The sequence below is a fragment of the Delphinapterus leucas genome, chromosome 9, assembly GCF_059928025.1.
Source record: "Delphinapterus leucas isolate spDelLeu-1000000601 "Yukka" chromosome 9, BTC_Dleu_Yukka2, whole genome shotgun sequence".
Lineage (NCBI taxonomy): Eukaryota > Metazoa > Chordata > Mammalia > Artiodactyla > Monodontidae > Delphinapterus > Delphinapterus leucas.
Window position 1 is genome coordinate 70,303,380 of NC_143137.1, and position 21,947 is coordinate 70,325,326.

General features: G+C 39.2%; 1 protein-coding gene across 3 annotated transcripts in view; it reads right to left on the minus strand.

Moving 5' to 3' along the window:
• The window catches only part of SNX13 (sorting nexin 13), a 141,151-nt gene extending 119,881 nt beyond the window's left edge, over positions 1-21,270 (minus strand). Inside the window, exon 1 of one of the 3 annotated variants that reach the window (XM_022587589.3) lies at positions 20,597-21,270. In XM_022587589.3, the coding sequence (XP_022443297.2) occupies positions 20,597-21,196 (600 nt within the window). In that variant the 5' untranslated portion in view covers positions 21,197-21,270. The other 2 variants (XM_022587582.3, XM_089917693.1) reach the window with 2 other exon arrangements.
• Positions 21,271-21,947: the final 677 nt, after the last annotated feature.

Consider the following 21,947-nt stretch of genomic DNA (forward strand, 5'->3'; position numbering starts at 1 on the left):
CAACGGCTGGGACGAGAATAAAATGGGGAGCAAGTGTAATTCGGGGTGATTAAAATGTTCTGAAACTATATAGAGGTGGTGGCTACACAACTTTGTGATTGTACTAAATGCCAATAAATTGTTCACTTATAAAACGGTAACTTTATGTTATGTTAATTTCAATTTCACCTCAATGTTTTGAAAACTTAAAAAAAAACTGGGTCAGTTGTTAGAAGACACAATTTCTACACCCAGGTTGTAGGCCAGCCACTTATAGCTGACCTCTCTGAGCCTCAATTTCTTCATCTGTAAACGCGTTGGGAACAGATGATATCCAAGCTTCCTCTCATTAACTGATGCTCTATATCTGCAGCTCTGAATTTTTAAAGAATTGTATCATATAGGAATATATCTGAAAAACAAAGCATGAAGTACTGGTTAATGTTCTCAGCAAGTTTTACACGAAAGTCATTAGAAAGTTTAACAAAATTGCTTCTCCTAATGACTTTAAAGAAAGTGGACATAAACATTAAAAGGCACGTCAATGAAGGCAACTCTGCAAGAAGTAAAACTAATGTGTTCTAAGATTGTAATTTTCTAGTAGTCAAGCTATATCCAAGGATACAAATTAGAGAATCTAACCACAATTATAAATAAACAAATAAATAGATGAAATTTGAGAATCTAAAAGAAAGACTGGATTAAATAACTCTCAGGCATTTTCCCCTAATATCAATTCTTTCAGGCTTTGAGAGGTGCTGAGAATCATATAATCTGCAGTCACTGAATGTGGGTAGTCTATATTCCGATTTAGAGTTAATCTATATACACCTAAAAATAAGGTAAACCATAAAAATTAAAGAGCCTAACTAGTGTTCTCACGACGCTACTTCTACAAGTTAGCAGACTAAAGCCACATAAGCAAGCCAAAATTTTCCTCAGGAAGCAGCTTTGGATATATACTCTAACATAATAAATGTTAAGCTGAGTTATCAGAATTTACCACCATACAGTATAGCAGAAATAATTTTGGCCTAGAAAATTTAAGCCAAATGATGTCAGCTGCCACAGCCAAAGAAAAATCTTATTAACATTCCTATGAATAGTCTAAATCTGTATTGGCAAAACTAAACTATGAAATGTCCCCACAAATGACTGAGACAACTGACTAGCTGTGCAGAGTTTTTTAATAAATATCAACTGACTTCTAGAAAAATGAGAGCCATTCATACCCACCTAAACATAGGTAAATCAATTAATGCAATCCAAAAAGAGAAAAGGAAATCAAGCACCATTTAGCATAATTGCTCCTCAGTTTTCATCTTGCTAATAAGCACATCTGAAAACTATGAATACAAAAGATACATATAAAAAAATACATGTCACAACCCAGCGTTAAGAGCATCCTTTTGATGTAACCTAAATCCCTATGACCCATCATAGGTATCATATGCTTGGTGTCACAACCTCAAAAAGTTACTTTTACTTTCATAATTCAAACACATGTGAAATAAAGTCACTGTATACAAAATCATCTAATTTTAAAAAGTACAAAAGCTTTGGGCTTCCCTGATGGCACAGTGGTTGAGAGTCCGCCTGCCGATGCAGGGGACACGGGTTCGTGCCCCGGTCCGGGAAGATCCCACATGCCGCGGAGCAGCTGGCCCGTGAGCCATGGCCACTGAGCCTGCGCGTCCAGAGCCTGTGCTCCACAGCGGGAGAGGCCACAACAGTGAGAGGCCCGTGTACCACCAAAAAAAAAAAAAAGTACAAAAGCTTTAATCATGGACATATATTTTGCTCAGTAAGGGCATATGGGTTTAAATTACTTGTTGACATGATATACTGTAATTATGCAAAAGTATATTTTCCACTAAGCATACAATTTTCTTATTTCTACATCAGGCTATTACCAAATTTACTACTTACCCTATTCTGACCAAAAATCTATTAAAAATTTTTGATAATGTTTTTGAATGAACTCATCATTCAAAAGTAATTCCACAGTTCATTTGCATAACTAGGGTAGCTCTTGAACTCTGCAAGTATTATACTTTAAAACGCTTTCTTTAATTTAAAAGAAATATAAATTTTCTGCACTCCACTGACAGTGATATCTGATGTTCTCATCTTCCAAGTTTAACAATGCAAAAAAATCAAGTTACATGTCAAATTAATCAAATGAGTTGCAGTAAACCAATTTATTCTGACAACAAATCTGAATCAGTGTAACAATTATAAATTTCTAGTCTCATATATAGTTTATACTTTAATCTAGGGTGAACGGTTTCTTTGTGAAACTGACTTCAATTCTCTATGCATAAAATTCTAATGTATAAATAAGGGAAGTTTGCGTAAATAATATACAAGGTCCCTTTTCACTGTTTCTAAGTCTATACCATTTCTTCAATGTTGAAAAAAATCTGGAATTGGGCAATTAAAATTGTTCCTGAAAAGCATCAAGTGCAAAAGTAAAGAAATAGCAAAGGCTTTGCCATTGTTAGGTACAGCAAAGTGTCAAACTCACACAAGCAAGCACGCTGGAGTGAGAAGAGCTATGCTCTGCAGACCTAACCAAGCCTTGACACTCCAGAGCCTCCTCCTGCCAGTGTCAGGACAAAAGAGACCAGGCCCGTAACCACTCACCTAGGAGCCTGTGGAACAGCAGCATGAAACTCTGGGCCTCTCCATGGATCTTAGGCAACCAATCCAAACCCCTTAACAAAGAGAAGAATACAAAGCTAGGACTTCCTATTAAGTTCAACCCCAGGTCTTAAACTGACTCCTGAGAGCCACTCACCCAATTCCCAACTTTCATCCACCATGGGACTGTGGAATGTATTTTCCAGATTCATTATGAACCCACTATGCCCTGTTATCTTTGGTCACTACCAAAAGATAAATTTATTACAGTTATCAGTCCTCTCCTGGACTCTAACCACTGTACTGTTCTTGTTTTTTCCCCCTTTATCCAACCTCCCACTGCTTACCTTCCTCCCAAAACCTCCCTCTAGGTTTACTCTGCTCCAGGGTAAAAATAAACGGATCTATATCACCAACAATTTCACTGTTTGCTTTAAGTAAAAGCTGCTTCTCCTGCCTCACTCTCAAAGGTTGCTTATTCTTTCATTTATCATGTACTCCAACTTCATGATGCAGGGCCATGTTCCTAACCGTAACTCCCAGCCAGTTTCCCATAAAAAAACAAAAAACAAAAAAACCAAAACCCTGCCACTGTGCAATTGCTGCACATTAGAATTTCCAGGGGCATTTTAAAGCCCCACTGCCCAGGTTACACCCCATACAAATTAAATCTGAATAGCTGAGGATGGGAGCTAGCCATTAGAATTTCCAATGTGCAGCAAAGTTAGGGTAAGAGCATTAGTAGTTTATAAAGTTCCCCAGGTGATTCCAAAATGCAGTCACAGGTGCAAACCACTGCTCCCCAAGGCACTCCTAATCATCCACTCAAAACTCTTGACATGCTTCTGTCCTAAGTACTACATAACCTTGAATTATTTCAACATGCATCCACCCAACATTCTTTTTCTTTCTTTTTTTTGGCCACGCCGTGCAGCTTGTGGGATCTCAGTTCCCCAACAAGGAATTGAACCCGGGCCACAGCAGTGAAAGCGCCCAATCCTAACCACGAGAACAACAGGGAACTCCCAACACTCTACTTTTAATATCATAAGCATTTCACCTCCACCGACATTCACTGCAAGTCCATTTTAGCCACTTTAAGACCACACTCCAGACTTCATCACCCTGTCTTCTCTGAATGGGAAATGTGAAAATTAACTATCTTACTCTCTGATCACAATCTTCCACTTCTAAATTAGTTAAACCTACTGCATCTATTTTTCGTTATCATTCAGAATTGCAGACACTTAATTCTACTTTCTCCTTACTTAGCCCACTTCTGCATTCACTTCCCTATCTAGACTGGACTCCACAGTTCACCATTTCAACCACTCCCTTGCCAATATCTTCATTTATCACATTACGTTGGCACTGTCTATTTATTTTCCTGTATATACCATATACCTAAGTCTCATGAGATCATAAAATGTATATGCTTTATTCATTGATGTATTCCTGTTGACAAGTATAACATCTGGCACATCCAGTATACTCTGAATAAGTATATATCGAATCCACAGATCTTCTCAGTAATCATCTAAATCAATGTGATATACACATCAATATTTTTTCCTAGTGATAATCTTCACCAGATTACCTTCCTTTCTTATCATTAATTGGCATCTTAATACTTCAATTTCACTTGCCCTTTGTTTCTGTGTCAAATCAATTCAGTGAGCACCTATCTATATGGCAGAGGGAAGGGGAGAAGACAGGAGTATAAAGTGTAACAATAAACACTACTGGAAAAATTAGATAAACACTTGAGAAACTTATAAAAGTGGGAAAAGATAATTTATAGCACCACTTTTAAGAGTAATTTTTTTAACTTAATGAAAATTTTCTCTCATGTGTATTAAATATAAAGAAAGGTATAGAAGTATGTACCCAGACTGCTTTTAAAACAGAAAAAGCAAATACTTTCACTTCTTACTAAATATACTTCTGCACTGGTTTACTCTTCAAGCAGCATGAACTTTTTAAAAAATATATATTGCAAATAATACTTTATTCTTTTTAGATTACACATACCACTTTTCCTACAAAAGACACAGCATATCCTTAACTCATTTTATTTACATTCAATTAACAGTCATTTAAAATGTTTAAGTGAATACACTATTATGGATGTTTATTTCTATCAAGCAAAGATCATAAAGGCTGTCATAAAATCTGTACTCCAGCAAGTGAAAAACATGAAACATCTTGTTTGAGAAAGTGAGACAAAACAATTGGTCAAATTATGGTAATAACGAGGGAATAGCTTAAAACACATAACCTTTAAAATGAACTGGAAAATCTTAAAAAACAGATATGTATTTGTATATTGTCAAAGTTTAATTAAGTAGTAAATAAAATTTTTAAAACGTTAATAAATATAAAAGAAGGTGGAGATGATGAGAGCAGACACATTGCTGCAAGTGACTATGAAGAGGCAGCGGGACCATAATCAGAGATGATCCTCAAGAATATCATGACTGAGCTGTGATTCCTGGACATGTAGTGTTGCTGAAAGAATAAGCCGGCCTAGTTAGGGATCTGCAAAGTCAAGACCCAGAGACTCAGAATGTGCCGGGAGAAAAAATAATGGATAAGCACACCAATAATCATGAAATAATAGAGCCAGGAATTCAGGAGAAGGTAAACAGATTATTACAGACAGAGAGAGAGGGCAGGACTAGAAATAAACAGTCTCTGCTTTTGGAGGATTCCTCCTCCTCTAGGGGGTGCGGTTAACCATGAAAACACTCAAAGCATGGCAACTGAGGATTGGAACACTGCAAAATTTTAGGTTACTGTAGCTAGCTACTCCACTACAGAGCAGAGTGGTTTTTAATTACCTAGCACTGCTACAATGTAAACCAAATGCCTCACCACCCTCAAATTCTCAGTAAAGTCTTCTATCAACACACACACACATATCTAAATATGATAATAAAATTTAAGAAAAAAATTATTTTTTCAAAATTCAAGTTGGGGAAAACTATAATGGCTTAATTTCAGCTCTATTTTTATGTATTTAGTTTGTCTTGTTTATGTGATCCTTGATACCATTTCCTGAAGCTAATTACAGAAAATATATTACGAAATTTAAATATTTTTGACACAAAAAGCACAGTCAACAAAAGAAAAATAAATTGGACTATGTCAAAATTTTTAAATGCTGTGCTGCAAATGATACCCTCAAGAAAATGAAAAGCCAACCCACAGAATGAGAAAAAATATTTGTAAATCATATACCTAATAATGAACTTCTACCTGGAATATACAAAGAACTGTTAAAACTAAGAAGGACTTCCCTGGTGGCGCAGTAGCTGGGAGTCCGCCTGCCAACGCAGGGAACACAGGTTCGATCCCTGGTATGGGAGGATCCCACATGCTGCAGAGCAGCTAAGCCTGTGCGTCACAACTACTGAGCCCGCGCACCACAACTACTGAGCCCGTGTGCTGCAATTACAGAAGCCCACGCGCCTAGAGCCCATGCTCCTAGAGCCCATGCTCCGCAACAAAAGAAGCCACCACGATGAGAAACCCGCGAACCACAATGAAGAGTAGCCCCCGCTCTCTGTAAAGAGAGAAAGCCTGCGCGCAGCAACAAAGACCCAACACAGCCAAAAGTATATAAAAACAAATTAAATAAATAAATAAAAACTGACTAAGAAATAATCTAATTTTAAAATGAGCACAAGATTTGAGTACACATTTCTCCAAAGAAGATAATATAAGTGGTCATAAAAAGCATATGAAAAAATGTTCAACATTATTAGACATTAGGGAAATGCAAATCAAATACACTACAAGATATCACTTCTCACCCACCAGATGGCTATAATCAAAAAGACAGATTATAACAAATATTCTTGAGGATGCAGAGAAATTAGAAGCCTCCTATATTGCTGGTGGGAATAAAAATAGTGCAGTACTTCTGAAAACAATTTACAGTTCCTCAAAAGGTTAAACATAGAGTTACCATATGATTCAGCAGTTCCATTCTTAGTATATACCCTAGAGAAATGAAAACATGTCCATACAAAAACGTGTACACAAGTGTTCATAGCAGCATTATTGATAATAGCCCAAAAGTGAAAATAACCCGATATCCATAGATAAATGAAAGAATACACAAAATGTGGTGTTTCTATACAATGGATTACTAGGCAATAAAAAGAAATTTGAAATACTGATGCATGTTACAATATATATGAAACTTGAAAACATGTTAAGTGCAAGAAGCCAGTCACAAAGACCACACACTGTATGATTCCATTTATGTAAAGTGTCTGTAACAGGCAAATCCATAGAGACAGACTAGTGATGATAGCCTGGGGTTCAAAGCAGGGAAGATTTGGGAGTGACAGCTAAAGGGTAAAGGGTTTTTCTGTTTGAGGGTAATGAGTTCTACAACTTACTGTGGCAACAGATGCACAACTCTGTGAACATACTAAGAGCCACTGAACTGTATTCATGAATGGTATATAAATTACATGTCAATAAAGCTGTTTTTTAAATTACTACTTACTAAACAGCAAAGAGAAGTAAAATAAATAAGCAAAAGAGGCTAAAGTCCAGACACACAGATCAATGGAACAAAACAGATTCGAGATAAAAACAATTCTAGAAATAAGTATCTAAAAAGATAAAGTGCAGAAAAGGCACTATCTTTACTGCAGTGGTTCTCAGCCAAGGGCAATTATTTCCCCAGGAAACATTTAGCAATGTATGGAGCAGGTTATCAAAATGGGGGGTGGGTATCACAGAGGCTAAGGATTTTGCTGTGTGCATCCTACACACAGCATCCTAATGCACAAGATAATCATCCACAACAGTGAAGAGGAGAAAGAGGATGAGAAAGAGGAGGAGGGACTTCCCTGGTGGTGCAGTGGTTAAGAGTCCGCCTGCCAATGCAGGGGACACGGGTTCGAGCCCTGGTCCAGGAAGATCCCACATGCCTGTGAGGGATAATACAGGTTATGCTATTCCTGTACCTAGGTCAATGTATATGGATAAAGAAAAGAAAAACTAGATTTCCACCAACAGTTTGTGAGAATTTTGAAACGGATGAAAATTATGTTGCTAGTAATTTTAATCATATTCTTAGAAATAATTAAACACACTAAAACTTGTATTTCTTCTAAGACATTTAACAACAAAAAATGATTTTTTAAATTACACTTAAATCATTCCTTTAAAAAGCTCTCTTTCTGAATAACAGAGTTCTAATTCATTACATTTCTTGAAACTACTACGGGAATATTTTAGTGAGGAAGGGAGCTTTATTCCACTATATTTTTCAAGGCCAGAAAGAAAACATCAAAAGGAAATTAAAATGTTGAATGCCCAGGTTTCTCAATAATTCTCCTCCTGTTCCATAAATATCTTGTTCTCTTTAGATTCTGTCACTTTAACACTACTAAAATAAAATGTATTATTTTGAAATAATACAGTATTGCACTTGGCATTTCTAACCCAATAATTTGTCTACAGCCTACCCACTCTATTTGAGCCACATTACAGTAAGTACATAAAGATCTTCAGGGGCTTCCCTGGTGGCGCAGTGGTTAAGAATCTGCCTGCCAATGCAGGGGACACGGGTTCGAGCCCTGGTCCAGGAAGAACTCACATGCCACGGAGCAACTAAGCCTGTGCGCCACAACTACTGAACCTGCGCTCAGCCCACGAGCCACAACTACTGAGCCCACGTGCCACAGCTACTGAAGCCCGTGCGCCTAGAGCCCGCGCTCTGCAACAAGAGAAGCCGCCGTAATGAGAAGCCCACGCACCACAGCTAAGAGTAGTCCCCAATCTATGCAACTACAGAAAGCCCACGTGCAACAAGGAAGACCCAATGCAGCCAAAAATAATTTAAAAAAAAAAACTTCAAACACCAAGGTCATTCTCTATCATTACCTCATACTGAAAAATAAACTCAGTCACACAGCAATTCACCTTAAGCTCCTTTTACAAAAGTGAATCAGAAAGAATGAATTTAGTTGATACATTAGAAGACTGTAATTTACCAAAGTGTTCTCTACCACAGTACACAAAACTTTTACTACGGCAGTTAAATAGTGCAATGCAAGATAAAACAGGCCATATTCATAAGTGGCCCCCCTTCGCCTCATTCATATAAGACTGTAACAATACAAGAATAATAGTCCCAATATTGACAATTCAACTTCTGCTTTTCCCCATAATATATAATACAAGGGGAAACTACAGTAAACAGAGTTAAATGTTCAAAGCACAGCCTAGCACTGAACTGTCACCAATCTCCTACCTCTCCCTTTCTTCTTATGAAAAGGAGCATCCTCTGAAACAGTAGGAGCCATGATGTATTTTAACTGTTTAGTGCTTTGCTAACCAGTTTATATAGATTTCTAATTCTCACAACCCTATGACATAAGTTATATTACTAACTCTATTCTATAGATGAGGAAACAGCGAAGTCACAGAAGTGGACCATGAACTGAACTTGATTTAAAATTTAAGCACAGGGCTTCCCTGGTGGCACAGTGATTAAGAGTCCACCTGCCATTGCAGGGGACATGGATTCAAGCCCTGATCCGGGAAGATCCCACATGCCATGGAGCAACTAAGCCCATGCGCCACAACTACTGAGCCTGAGCTCTAGAGTCTGCGAGCCACAACTACTGAGCCCAAGTGCCACAGCTACTGAAGCCCACGCGCCTAGAGCCCGTGCTCTGCAACAAGAGAAGCCACCACAATGAGAAACCCGCGCACCGCAACGAAGAGCAGCCCCCACTTGCCACAACTAGAGAAAGCCCATGCACAGCAACAAAGACCCAACGCAGACAAAAATAAATAAATAAATTTTTAAAATAAAAAAAAATAGGGCTTCCCTGGTGGCGCAGTGGTTGAGAGTCCGCCTGTCAATGCAGGGGATGCGGGTTTGTGCCCCGGTCTGGGAAGATCCCACATGCCGCGGAGCGGCTGGGCCCGTGAGCCACGGCTGCTGAGCCTGCGCGTCCAGAGCCTGTGCTCCGCAACAGGAGAGGCCGCAACAGTGAGAGGCCCGCATACCGAAAAATAAAAAAATAAATAAAATAAAATTCAAGCATGTCCTGAACCATTATTCTACACCGACTCTCAAGTAGACTTTTTTAAAAAAAGGATATGGAGGGGATGGGCAAAATTCTGCACATATATCTAAGGAATCAAATAAAAGTGATTTATTAAGATTTAAAAATTCAATTTATTGGGCTTCCCTGGTGGTGCAGTGGTTGAGAGTCCACCTGCCAATGCAGGGGACGTGGGTTCGCAGGGGACGTGGGTTCGTGCCCCGGTCCGGGAAGATCCCATATGCCACGGAGCGGCTGGGCCCATGAGCCATGGCCGCTGAGCCTGCGCGTGCTCCGCAACGGGAGAGGCCACAACAGTGAGAGGCCCGCGTACCACAAAAAAAAAAAAAAAAAAAAATTCAATTTATCAGAAAAACCTGAAGTAACTAAACTGACACTAATATCTTAGTCCTTGGTACCCCTTAAGAATCTGGTATATTCTAGACTTGGTACAGGTTCAAACAAATTTCCTTCATGTTCCTGAAGGCTGTACACATCAAAACAATGACCCTGAAAGTACTATAAGATGCTCTTAATTCACAATAAAAAATAAAGCTCAACATTGTTCTCTGTTAACTCAGAGATTATGAGGCTTTTTAATCAAGATAAATTCAGACAAGAGGTATACAATCACAAAACGAAATTATACTGAACTGTATTATTTAAAAATATACATAAATTGTTGTATACATTCGCCTTTTAAATTTTTAAGCAATGGAAAGTATTTTTAAACCCATTAAGTGCAGTATAACTTAAAAAATAAAAGTTAAATTATTGTGGCCTCTTTAATTTGCTGGAAGTGGGGGAAGGAAAGGGTGAAGGTTAGGGGAAAAAACTGAGAAAGCAAGCACGCCTACAGACATAGAGGAGAATAATAAAAGAGGTGAGGGAAAAAATCAACACATCCACAAAGCAACAGCAACAAGGGGGAAAAAATAAGTATAGTAAGGAAAATAGAGACAGACACAGATTCACCCACAAAGGACCTTGATGGTATAATCTTCAGCTAACTAAAATGTTATTATCACATGAACACTCCACTCTTTTTTTTTTTTTTTTTTTTTGCGGTACGCGGGCCTCTCACTCTTGTGGCCTATCCCGTCGCGGAGCACAGGCTCCGGACGCGCAGGCTCAGCGGCCATGGCTCATAGGCCCAGCCGCTCCGCAGCATGTGGGATCTTCCCGGACCGGGTCACGAACCCGCGTCCCCTGCATCAGCAGGCGGACTCTCAACCACTGCGCCACCAGGGAAGCCCAACACTCCACTCTTTGAATATAACAATGTATTGTACTATTACATGAATGCAGATAAGCAGCTCCTGAATAAAGGAACTGAATTTACATTCTTAATACCCATATTTAGATGTATAAGTACAAATCTTATTTGTAATAACTTAGCCCTAAGTCTTTTTCTTAACCTACTACACAGTATACTAATAACAATCAAGCTAACTACATAATTTTTTTAAACAAAGGATTTTAACATTCCTCATCTTTCTATTCCCAAAGAAAGGAACAATTCAAGAGAAAAGCTTAAATAAATTCCGAGCTACTTTACATAAAACTTTATCAAATTGACAAGAACCTTAGTACTTCCCGTAGCAGAAAACTACACAACACTGGCATCTTTTTAAAGCATAATGTGAGATTACACTACAACTTTTCCCTTTCACTTCATCTACTGTAAAAGCTTTAGTGGGCAGAAGAAATTATTGTTCAGTCAAAAGTTCTAGTTATGACCACAGTATACAAGTGTCACCTCTCTTGATTTCCTCCTGATATTTAGTCTAGATCTAGCTCTTAGTGCAATACATAATTTAGAAAGTTAATAAAAACTGAGAAAGGGAAGAATTAGATCATCTGCATCAAAGGGGATTATTTTGTTTAATTTTACATTTTAAAACTTCCTCAATAAAACAAAGACAAAATACAAAAAACAACTTCAAACACATTCTAAGTTATAAAAAATAAACCACTTGTTATTTACTTCTGAGGAAACAATAATTAAAATCTAGTTATTTCTTGAGTTTTATTGTGGGAAATACTGTGTGCAGTACTTAACATGTTATTTCACTTAATACTTAGAACAACCCTATAGGGTATCATTAATTTAAAAGTTACACAGATGAAAAAACTGAGGCTCAAAAAGGTTAATAACTTTCTAAGGTCAAAATACTCTGAAGTGACAAAACAGATTCAAATCCAAATAATCTGACACCAACGGCCAGTCTTAACCAAAAGCATACACTCTTCTTCAGAAACTAAGAATGTCCAATTTGTGATTAGAAGACATATATGTGGCAGGGTTGGGGGGAGAGAGAGAGAAGAGAGAGAGAGAGATGATTAACACTCTGAGTCCCAGTACAAAGGCAATCTCACTAACTTCTGGAGTTCTATAAATTTTGCATTAGTGCCCATTATTTGATTGAATATTCTGAGCTATCAGACATTAACTGGTAGAGCTTTTATAAATTATAAAATATTCTTAAGTCTAATTGATTTTTCTAAAATTTTTATATAATCAACACACCCACTATTTGTAAAGTCCATTATTTCAGTTTCTTTTTCTGTACCTTTGTTGTGTTCCACCTTTCAAGTTGTCGCCAACCTCCCTCTAGACCACTTCCTCTTATTCTGCTAACTCTTACCAGGATTAGACTATTGCAACGGTTTGAGTGTTGAGCACTTAGGTAGTACTCAAGAAAAAGCATATGACGTTAGTAATTAACACTGGACATTAAAGTAGCTAGTTATACTAACAGTTGTGATCTGATTAAACACCCTGAGGAAAGTTCTAAGGAAGAAAAAATGCCACCTCAAATAATCTCAGGAAGAGAAATCAAGAACAAATTCTAAAGTACAATATTACGACTTGGAGAAACATTAGATAATACATAATATCATAGTATCTTAAAATCAGACCATTATTTCCCAAAATCTATGTAATAACTAAACTGAGGTGAAATTTTATTTCAGACTTAACTCTTCCATTAAAACTGTACAACTTCAGTTTTATAACTTCCAAGCCTCAAATGATCGTGAATCCAAGAGCCATTCTCCATACATATCCTGTTGTCACACAACTCTGGCCTGAAAATAAAAGATGTCACAATACAAAGAATCACAGACTCGCTCACCTGCCAAACCACAGCCAGGCTAAAGATAGCTCCAGGGTTCCAAGAGCAAAACCAATTCAGGTTTAAATAGAGTAACATTCAAGGACTCTCCAATAATGCAGGGCTAAGGTCAAAAGCAAAACGGGATTCACCATAGGAATTTCACAGCTGCATCAGAATTAAAAGGTCCCTCAGGAAATTGGAGAAAACAGTGCAGTAATCTAACAATGGTGAATTATTCCAGTTGATTGTATATGAGCCTCTGGCACTAACTGAAAGATCATTAAACCAGCTGCAGAATTATTTTATTGAACTTTTCTGGTACATATTATTTCTGAATATACAGTGGAATTATAGATGGGTGAAATGATCTAACAATGCTCTAAGAGTGACATTGAGAGGTATTTTAGGTAAGAGATCGTGGTAGCAGCTGCCCTCCTAGAAAAGGTACCCCCCAAATTTCCAACTTTTTGAAATTCACGACTAAATTTTTACTCTTACTTGCAACTTCGAGACAACATTAAAGGTCATACAAACACGAAACACTCAACAAAGCACCACAAAAATCTGCATTACTGTACTATTATAAACAAAGCTTTAGGTTTATCTAGTTCAGGAATACAAATGAAATCATAAAAAGTAAGTAGTAAGAAACACAAAATAAAATCCAAGTTGTTCTTGCATTTATGATTTGTTACATGAAAATAACATCAATCTAATCAGATTCTTCTCTGTAGGAAAAATTAAAACAGAATTACATTCTAACTAAATGCTTAATGTTCACCTTTTTTTTTTTTTTTGGTCTAACTTTTGTGTGCGTGTTTTGTGATCCCAAACAGTATTCAACCACAGTGTACTATTTTAAAAAGCCTAATGGACAGAGATAATAACCAATCCTTGAAGGGTAATTAATGTGATAGTTTAAGTTTATCAAAGACGATTTTTGTCTTAGTGATTTTTCAATTTTACTTTCATTTTGCTGGAGGGAATATTCAACATTCTTTTATTGACAGATATTTAGTGAGGACTAAGCGTGAGTCTCTCTCTTCCAGGCACTGGGAATACAATGGTAAGCCGCACATTCAGGAGTTTACACGAATATGTCACATACGGGGTAGGGACCAAGTACTACTTTTACCAAGGTAATGGAATTCAGCTACGTCTTTCAGTAAAATCTGGTAGACCTCTTAAGGAGATATAAAGAGTCTTTTCATAAAAACAAAACAAAAGACAAATTCACTTTTTTTTTTTTTTTTTTGCTCCTCTGTTCTCTTGTGGGTTTTTTTCCACTTCTCACTGTGAATTAGCTTGGAGCGAATAGAGACAGTAGAAATGGGCTGACTCTTCAGTTGTAAGAAGCAGCTCATTTTAGAGCAGCCATGTCATCCAAACTGGTAGTTTTACCTGGAGTTAACTAAAGCAAATGCAAGTAATTACCTTTTAATTACATTCTCCAACCTTTTATTCCTCTTAATTTTTCACCTTTTAATTACGTAATTTGTTTTATTCTGACAAAAGACCTCAAAGCTTCAGCTGAATGATGGCCAAAGTGGCACCAGTTAGCTCTGATAGTGAATTTTCTGAGGGCAGGTTTCAGGTCAGACACAACTGCAGCACCAGAACTTAGCATGTGCCTACCACAGAGTAGGGGTATTTATGTTTGGTGAACAAAGTGATCCACAAAAATTAATCTCCATTAGTACAAGTTACAACCAAAGCCTTATAAAAATTGTATTAAACAATTAAGAATTAAGAACTTATTAATTTATTTCTTAAGAATCTACCAGGATTTTAATAATTTACCAGGGTTGACTAAAAATAAAGGATTTCTTTTCCCACGAATATTTCACACTGTGTATACACAAATGACTACTAACCCTCAAATAAGTAACCTTTTGCAAAATATTTTTTGAAACTGCCCTTTCAGAAATTCTCTGGAATCAATTTACCAACCACACAAGAAGCTATCCTTATTATTACTCGGCAAGACATGCTCTCAGTCTATTTTTTTTCCTTTCCCTTCTTTTAATCTAGTCCCTGCCTCTCTGTAACTGCACCAATGGCCAGGGGACACCCTCTTTCTCCTGGGATCCACTGAAAAGCTAGTGAGCCATAAAGCTATGGAGCCTATAACCTGAATTCATATTAGTGCAAGACATATAGAGAACAAAACTGATGTATTAACCACTAATATTTGTATAATGATTGACAGTTTACAAAGAATTTTACTCTCTATCATTTTATTTGATCTTCATAACAATGTGAGAGTAGCTAGGAAGGTGCTATTATTATCCCAATTTCACAAAGAAGGAAACTAAGGGTCAGAAAGTTCAAACAACTTCCCCAATGTCACATCATAAATAAGTGGTGAAGTTAAGACTCATCCTTAGAAATGCCTAACATATAGGTCATATTCGTGTAACCTCACTATTGTGGTAGCTGACAGACAAAGTATGCATCACCATGACTTCAACCTATTACTCAAGTTTCAACCATTTTTTAACATGATAAAACAGAGCTGTCCACTTGCTTTAATTCAAAGTTCCCTCTCCTCACAAATATATAAGGCATTGTAATATGAAAATTAAACTCGACTCAGAAAGTCAATGTTAGAGTTCCATCAACTGAGGGAGCACTTGATGGTCTGTGAAACCGCAGAATTTCAAAACACAATTTAAAAAACCATACCCTGAGAACCTCACTCAGGAATGCCATAAAGTCACTTAGTTTTGCCACCAAATGGCTAATTAGTGAGTAGCCAGCATTGGAAACTCTTAACGATGATAGAACCTGTTTTCTTCCTCTTCCAGAAGCTCATGCTCCCTCCTTTTCCATTATTACTCAGCTAACAGAGCTTACCTGATCCACCTAAAACGATCTACTTCAAACATCCTCGCATACCCCTTTTTTTCTCTCTTTACTCTAGACAATACTCTTTATTCCACAGTTAAACTAGAAATGACACTAAACATAAGCATGAGCACATCTAACAACGTGATTAAATTAAGAGATAAAGCACCCTTTATAATCTGTAAAAGTGTATACATGTGCTGGTAGTTACTACACACAGAAATGTAAACCCATACACTTTGCAGTGGCCTTATGATTCACAAACCAATGCCTTGTACCTTTAAAACTACAAACATCTGTACTTTAATTCCGTATTTCCTCAAATAAATAAAAGTAATTTTAAAAACTTGTAGCAATTAAGGCAAAACTTTTAAACACAGTGGACTAGTTAAGAAACTTTTATCAATTTCTATGAAACACTGGTCAACAAACTTTGGAACAATCCATCTGAACACTAGTATCTCCCTACCTAGGACTCCCAAGGATGGTTATGGAAATCTAAAACCTCTATTTTAATATTCTGAAATGCCAAATGGAAGACCTACATTTATCTAATATAAAGTTGTAGAGTTTAACTAAAAAATCACACATTTGCTTTTGTTTGCAATTCTGTCAACCAGCTAGCTAGTTAATAATCAGAAGTGATGAAAAAACGGTATATGCGTGCTAGAATAAGGAAATATAATGAAAATAAATACTAAACAAATATAGTTTATTTATAAGCTCTCTGAAAGTCTGGAATCAGTGGGGGGAAAATAAAACAAAGGCCCTTTAGAATTCTTGAGAAATGGTTGGCAATACTCAACTTGGCTTGTCAAAAGATGTAGACTGGCAAGCCAGCCTCATTCTAGACAGTAATGTCCTTCTACTTCCCTTATAAAATCTCTTTCCCACCTCTTAACATCCTTTGAATAGCAATGGGCCTATGCTTCTTGTTCTGGTTAGTAGCCTTTATAATGTCATTAACTAATAATTAAAGAAATAGCTCATGTCATTTAAGGAGTAACCCACCCCAAGAGTATTTCTCTTAACTAATGTATTAACCAACAAAATCAAGTCATAATTTTTTCTTAAGCACTTACTATGGGCAAGAGTGTGTGTGTGTGTCTTTAAAAAGAGCTCTGAAAGTCCAAAGACTCTCCCTTAATGCACAACTCATCACATCTCAGGATTTCCCAAAGTGAAATACAAGAAACTCTGTAAGTATCTGTATTCGTCAGGGTTATCCAGAGAAACAGAACGAATAGGAAATTTTTTTAAGGAGATTTATTATGAGGGACTGGCTCACAAGATTATGGAAGCTGAGAAGTCCCACCATCTGCTGTCTGCAAGCTGGAGAGCCAGGAAAGCCAGTGGTGTAATTCAATCCAAAGGCCTGAGAATCTGGGGATCTGATGGTATAAATCCCAGTCCAAGGGCAGGAGAAGATGAAATGAAATGTCCCAGCTCAAACAGTGATGCAGAAAAAAGGGAAAATTCTTTCTTCCTATTGTTCTACTCAGGCCCTCAAGAGATTGGATGGTGCCCACCCACACTGGGGAGAGCAATCTACTTTAACAAGTCCACCAATTCAAATCCTAATCTCATCCTCATCCAGCTGCACCATCACGGTGGTACCCAGAAATAATGTTTAATGTGGCACCCCAAGGCCAATCAAGTTGACACATAAAATTAACCATCACAGTCTCTAAGCAATCTGACACAAGTTCTAACACATTCTTTGACAGCAAATCACCTATCAAAAGCTATAAGAAGTCCTTTTTAAGTTCCGTTAGGCAAATCTTCCAAACTTATTTGAACTACAAAATTGTACTCCCTTAATTATTATCCTGGGACCTCTAAAAGTGCAGCAGTTTATGCCTTACCCATCTGTACCATATTTGTTAACCACAAAATCAAGAATGAGTGTTAATATATTAAAAAATCAATAAATCTAGATGGAAATAACTTAGCACAACTACAATTTTTATGTAACATTTACTAATGCTCCACATTTACACACAACCCAAACAACTACTAAGTTTAAATAAGTACGATTTTTATTCACTATTTTTAAAAGCACAAGTGTCAACAGGCTGGTAACTGGTTTTTATGCACAATCTCTAGAGTATGCCACAGTAGTGGTGCAAATTCAGCATATTTTCCTACATCTTCTATTAACTTTAGTTCTCTGTAATAATACATGCTCAGAAATAATAACCCCAGTAGCTTTTTAAAGTGTGTGTAATGAAAATTCACTAATAAATATTTCATTATATTTGAATGTTGTGAAAATTCAGATTAATTGAAACAAGTTCTGAGGTAAGCATCCTATACCCTAAGTCTGATATGTGGAAGTTCACTCCTATTTAAAAAAAAGAGTGGGTGGGGCTTCCCTGGTGGCGCAGTGGTTAAGAATCGCCTGCCAATGCAAGGGGCCACGGGTTCAAGCCCTGGTCCAGGAAGATCCCACATGCCACAGAGCAACTAAGCCCGTGCGCCGCAACTACTGAGCCTGCGCTCTAGAGCTCGCAAACCACAACTACTGAGCCCATGTGCCACAACTACTGAGCCTGCACTCTAGAGCCCGTGCTCCGCAACAGAAGCCACAATGAGAAGCCTGCGCACCGCAACAAAGAGTAGCCCCCACTCTCCGCAACTAGAGAAAGCCTGCGCGCGGCAACGAAGACCCAATGCAGCCAAAAATAAATAAATAAAAGATAAATTAAAATAAATAAATAAAATAAAATCTCTCAAGAGAGCCGAAAACTATTCATAGAGAGGAAAATGGTCAGAGTTCTATACTGAGAGTCAGGAGATGGGATTCTAGTTTTACCTTTGCTTCTAATAATTGTTTGGCCTTGGATAAGTCTCTGGGCTTCAGTTTTCTCATCTATAAAATGACTACTCACAACCACAGATGAGATCCAAGTACCATTTAATGTGGGCCTTACTTTGGAGAGGTAATCCAGTGTAGTGGTTAACGATAAACTCAGCAGAGACTGCCCAGGTTGGAATCCCGGCTCTTCCACTTAAAAGCTGCGCACACGCGCACACACACGCGTGCACACACACACACAGAGCAATAAAGCGCATCTAACTACTATCACTGACTTACTGTTTAAAATATTTCACTGAAAGATGAAATTATTTTAAAATACATAAGCTTCAGGGAGTTCCCTGGTGGCCTAGCGGTTAGGATTCCACGGCTTTCACTGCCGTGGCCCGGGTTCAATCCCTGGTCAGGGAATTGACATCCCACAAGCCACGTGGCACAGCCAAAAAATAAAATAAAATAAAATACAGAAGCTTAGAAAGTTCAGCCTTTCCAAATCAAGACTCTCATTTTACTAGCAAGCACTGAGTTCATGTGAAAGCAGTACAACTCTTCAAACGCTGCTAACCTAAGCCAAATTTAACCAAAAGATTATCTCATAAAATACTGTACATTAGCAACATCACTGAAAATTTATTATAAGGCTAATTATTCCCAACAAAATATCACACTAAAGGTAAAAATAGAACTTCTGCTACTTGCCTTTTTTTTTTTAACCTAATACTGCTAATGACAACAGAGCTTATGATATACCATAATCTCTGTGAATAAAATTAACCATGGGAATAAAATTAACTACAGGAATGAAAAAAATAATCTGTAGAATTCAGAAATATAAAGTGAACTACAAACTACTAGAAATAAGTAGTTCATGAGTTAAAAATCAACCAATAAGTATTTACCAGGCCCTCCTACACCAGGCTGTGTGCAGATTATTAAGTACAAATACCAAAGTATGAAGTTCCTCAGAGTTAATAAGGCTGGAAAGGCAAGTCCTTTATTATCACATTTTCACACAACAAAAGCCACTCATCTACAAACATTTTTATGTCTCGTTAGCCCAAGTAAGAATACTTCTCATTGCCCATTAAAATTGTTTGCTATCCTTAGTTCAGCCCACAAAGATGCCCAAACTAGTCCGTGACAGCTGACATTGGAAGCTTCACAGGACTTAAAGTGAGTATAGCTTCTAAGATATTTCCTCAAATCCACAAGCTTCAGAATTTATCTTCAATGACACCCACACTAACATATACCACAGTACATAACTGTTAACTTAGGTCAAGTACCTACTTACAACAATTTCGTTCTTCCCCTTAAAGTACTGCTAGTAAAGGCAAACTCTACTTCTTCAAAAAGTCTGCTTTTTGCAATGGTCATCAAGCACTAGAAAAGGGAAATTGATTGGCTAGTCATAGTTGCCCTACTTCCATTTCAGAATCAAGGGAAAAAACTGTTCCACTGAGAGTACCAAGGAAGTCTTAAGCAAATCAAGAGGATAGATGCTAAACTCAACTTTCAGATTCCTACGATTTAAGCTAAAGGTGACAGGGTGTGGGAGAGGGAGGTGATGTAACTGGGCTATCTAAGTATCCCCCTGAGAAAAAGAGGTCCTCTTCACGAAGCAGTCAAGGTAGGGGGTGGGAAACAAACCGGTCTGGCCGAGTGACAAACCCAGGATGCTGACCGAGCTTGGAGGTGGAGGGCCCTGGAGGCCAGGGGCCCGCGAAGAGAGAGACCTCGGGAAAACCGTAGGGGAACAGGAACCAGCAGCAACGCGGAGAGACCGACACTGCCACAGACCAGCGTGTAAGGGGACGCCACGAAGGGAGCGGCGAGTTAGGAGGCAGCGACGGCAGGAGGGAGACCAGTGCCAGGGGCGACGAGCAAGTGGCAACTGCGAAAGAAGAGGCACAGGCAGCCGGAGGTGGCGGGACTGTTGAGTCAGCACAGCTCCTCTTCAGGGGGCACTTGTAGGATCCCCGCTCTGCTCGGGCCCCGGGGCCCGCTACCAAGGGTCGAGCCCGCAGGCGGCGGAAATAATGTTATCCGACCGGCAGGCGCCGGCCCCTTCCCCATTTCACAGGTAAACACTGGCCGCCGTCGCCGCTTACCTCTGTTAACATTATTACACCCCGGGGAAGGGAGCTCCTCCCTAGCCTCGCCGCATGGCAACAGCCGTAACAGCAGCGAAAACTGCCTGAGCCGCCGCCAACGGCGGCAACAGCTCCTTCAGTCCTCTCCCGGGCGGTGGCTTTACTCGGCTTCGCTGGCTTCCCCCCGGCCCGGCAGCTCTCGACGGACGCGCCGCCATCTTGGAAGAGCGACGTCCGCGTCTCCCCGCGACGTGCGCTCCCATTGGCGGGCGCAGGGGCAGCCGGCGTCTCGTGACCGTCGCCATAGCGCCGGCGCGAGGGGAAGTGGAGGCGGGTGGCCGGAGACCCAATCGGCGCCAGCTGAAAGGGCCCTGGGGCAGGGCGCAGAGGCCGACTTGGGACCGCTGGGAGGGCAAAGAGGCCCCAGCGCGATGCCGGCCCGGGAGTTCGCGCGCGCGTCCGCGGCGGCCGCTGATCCTCCGCCGCGCGCCGGGGTCGGTCGGCCCTGGGGTACAGCGAGATGGGCAGAGGCCGAGGCTTCCATAGATGGCGCTGCGGACCTCGCGCGTCTCGGGGACAAGGCGGCAGATGTCCACTAGAAAAACTTCCCTCTCGCATATCTCCGGCCCCGCGGCGACCCAAGAGCAGGAGGGGGATGTTCGGCTTTCTCCACTGTCTGGCGCTTAAATATGAGCTGAAAGTGCTCCCTCCTCAGCCCCTCTTTCCTTCTGAACTTTGACAGAAACTTTCCTTTGTCCTTACCAGTCCTCAGCGAGTTCTCTTCTGGGGTGCGCGACAGGTAGTAGAAGTGATACAGGCATATCAGCTTTACCCCGGTCGTAGCAGAGTGTCGCTGATTCGGTGTTTGGCCAGCACCTGTATAACAATAAGGGCTTGGTTTTGCTCTTCCTAAGAGACCTCTAAAAAATGTAAAGCCAATTTTACTTTTTAACTGCGGTCTGTACAACTTCACTGGCTTCTTGATACAGTGTGTGCGTGTGTGTTTGTGTGTGTGTGTGTGTGTATCATGGTGAACAAATTTCAGCACGTGTCATTGTCAATAGTCCTAACTTAAATGGGACTGAACTCTGGAACGCAGGGTGCGTAGAAGCCCCTGTTACTGACACCGTTCTGAACCTGCCACTAGGCGAGTTACAGTGTGTGAAACTGAAGGCAGTCACTTCTACCTGAATTGTAATGAAAGTAATTTACCTGAACCTGCTGTCAAAGTGAGTTACCCTGTTGTATGTTAGAAACCAGTTTCCAAGGAAATTGACAAGTAAATTTTCAAATTTGACACGCAGAATCCATACACCTCTTTTAAGGGGTTACAGAGGCATTTGGGAAAGAAGTTCCTTCCCCTTAACCT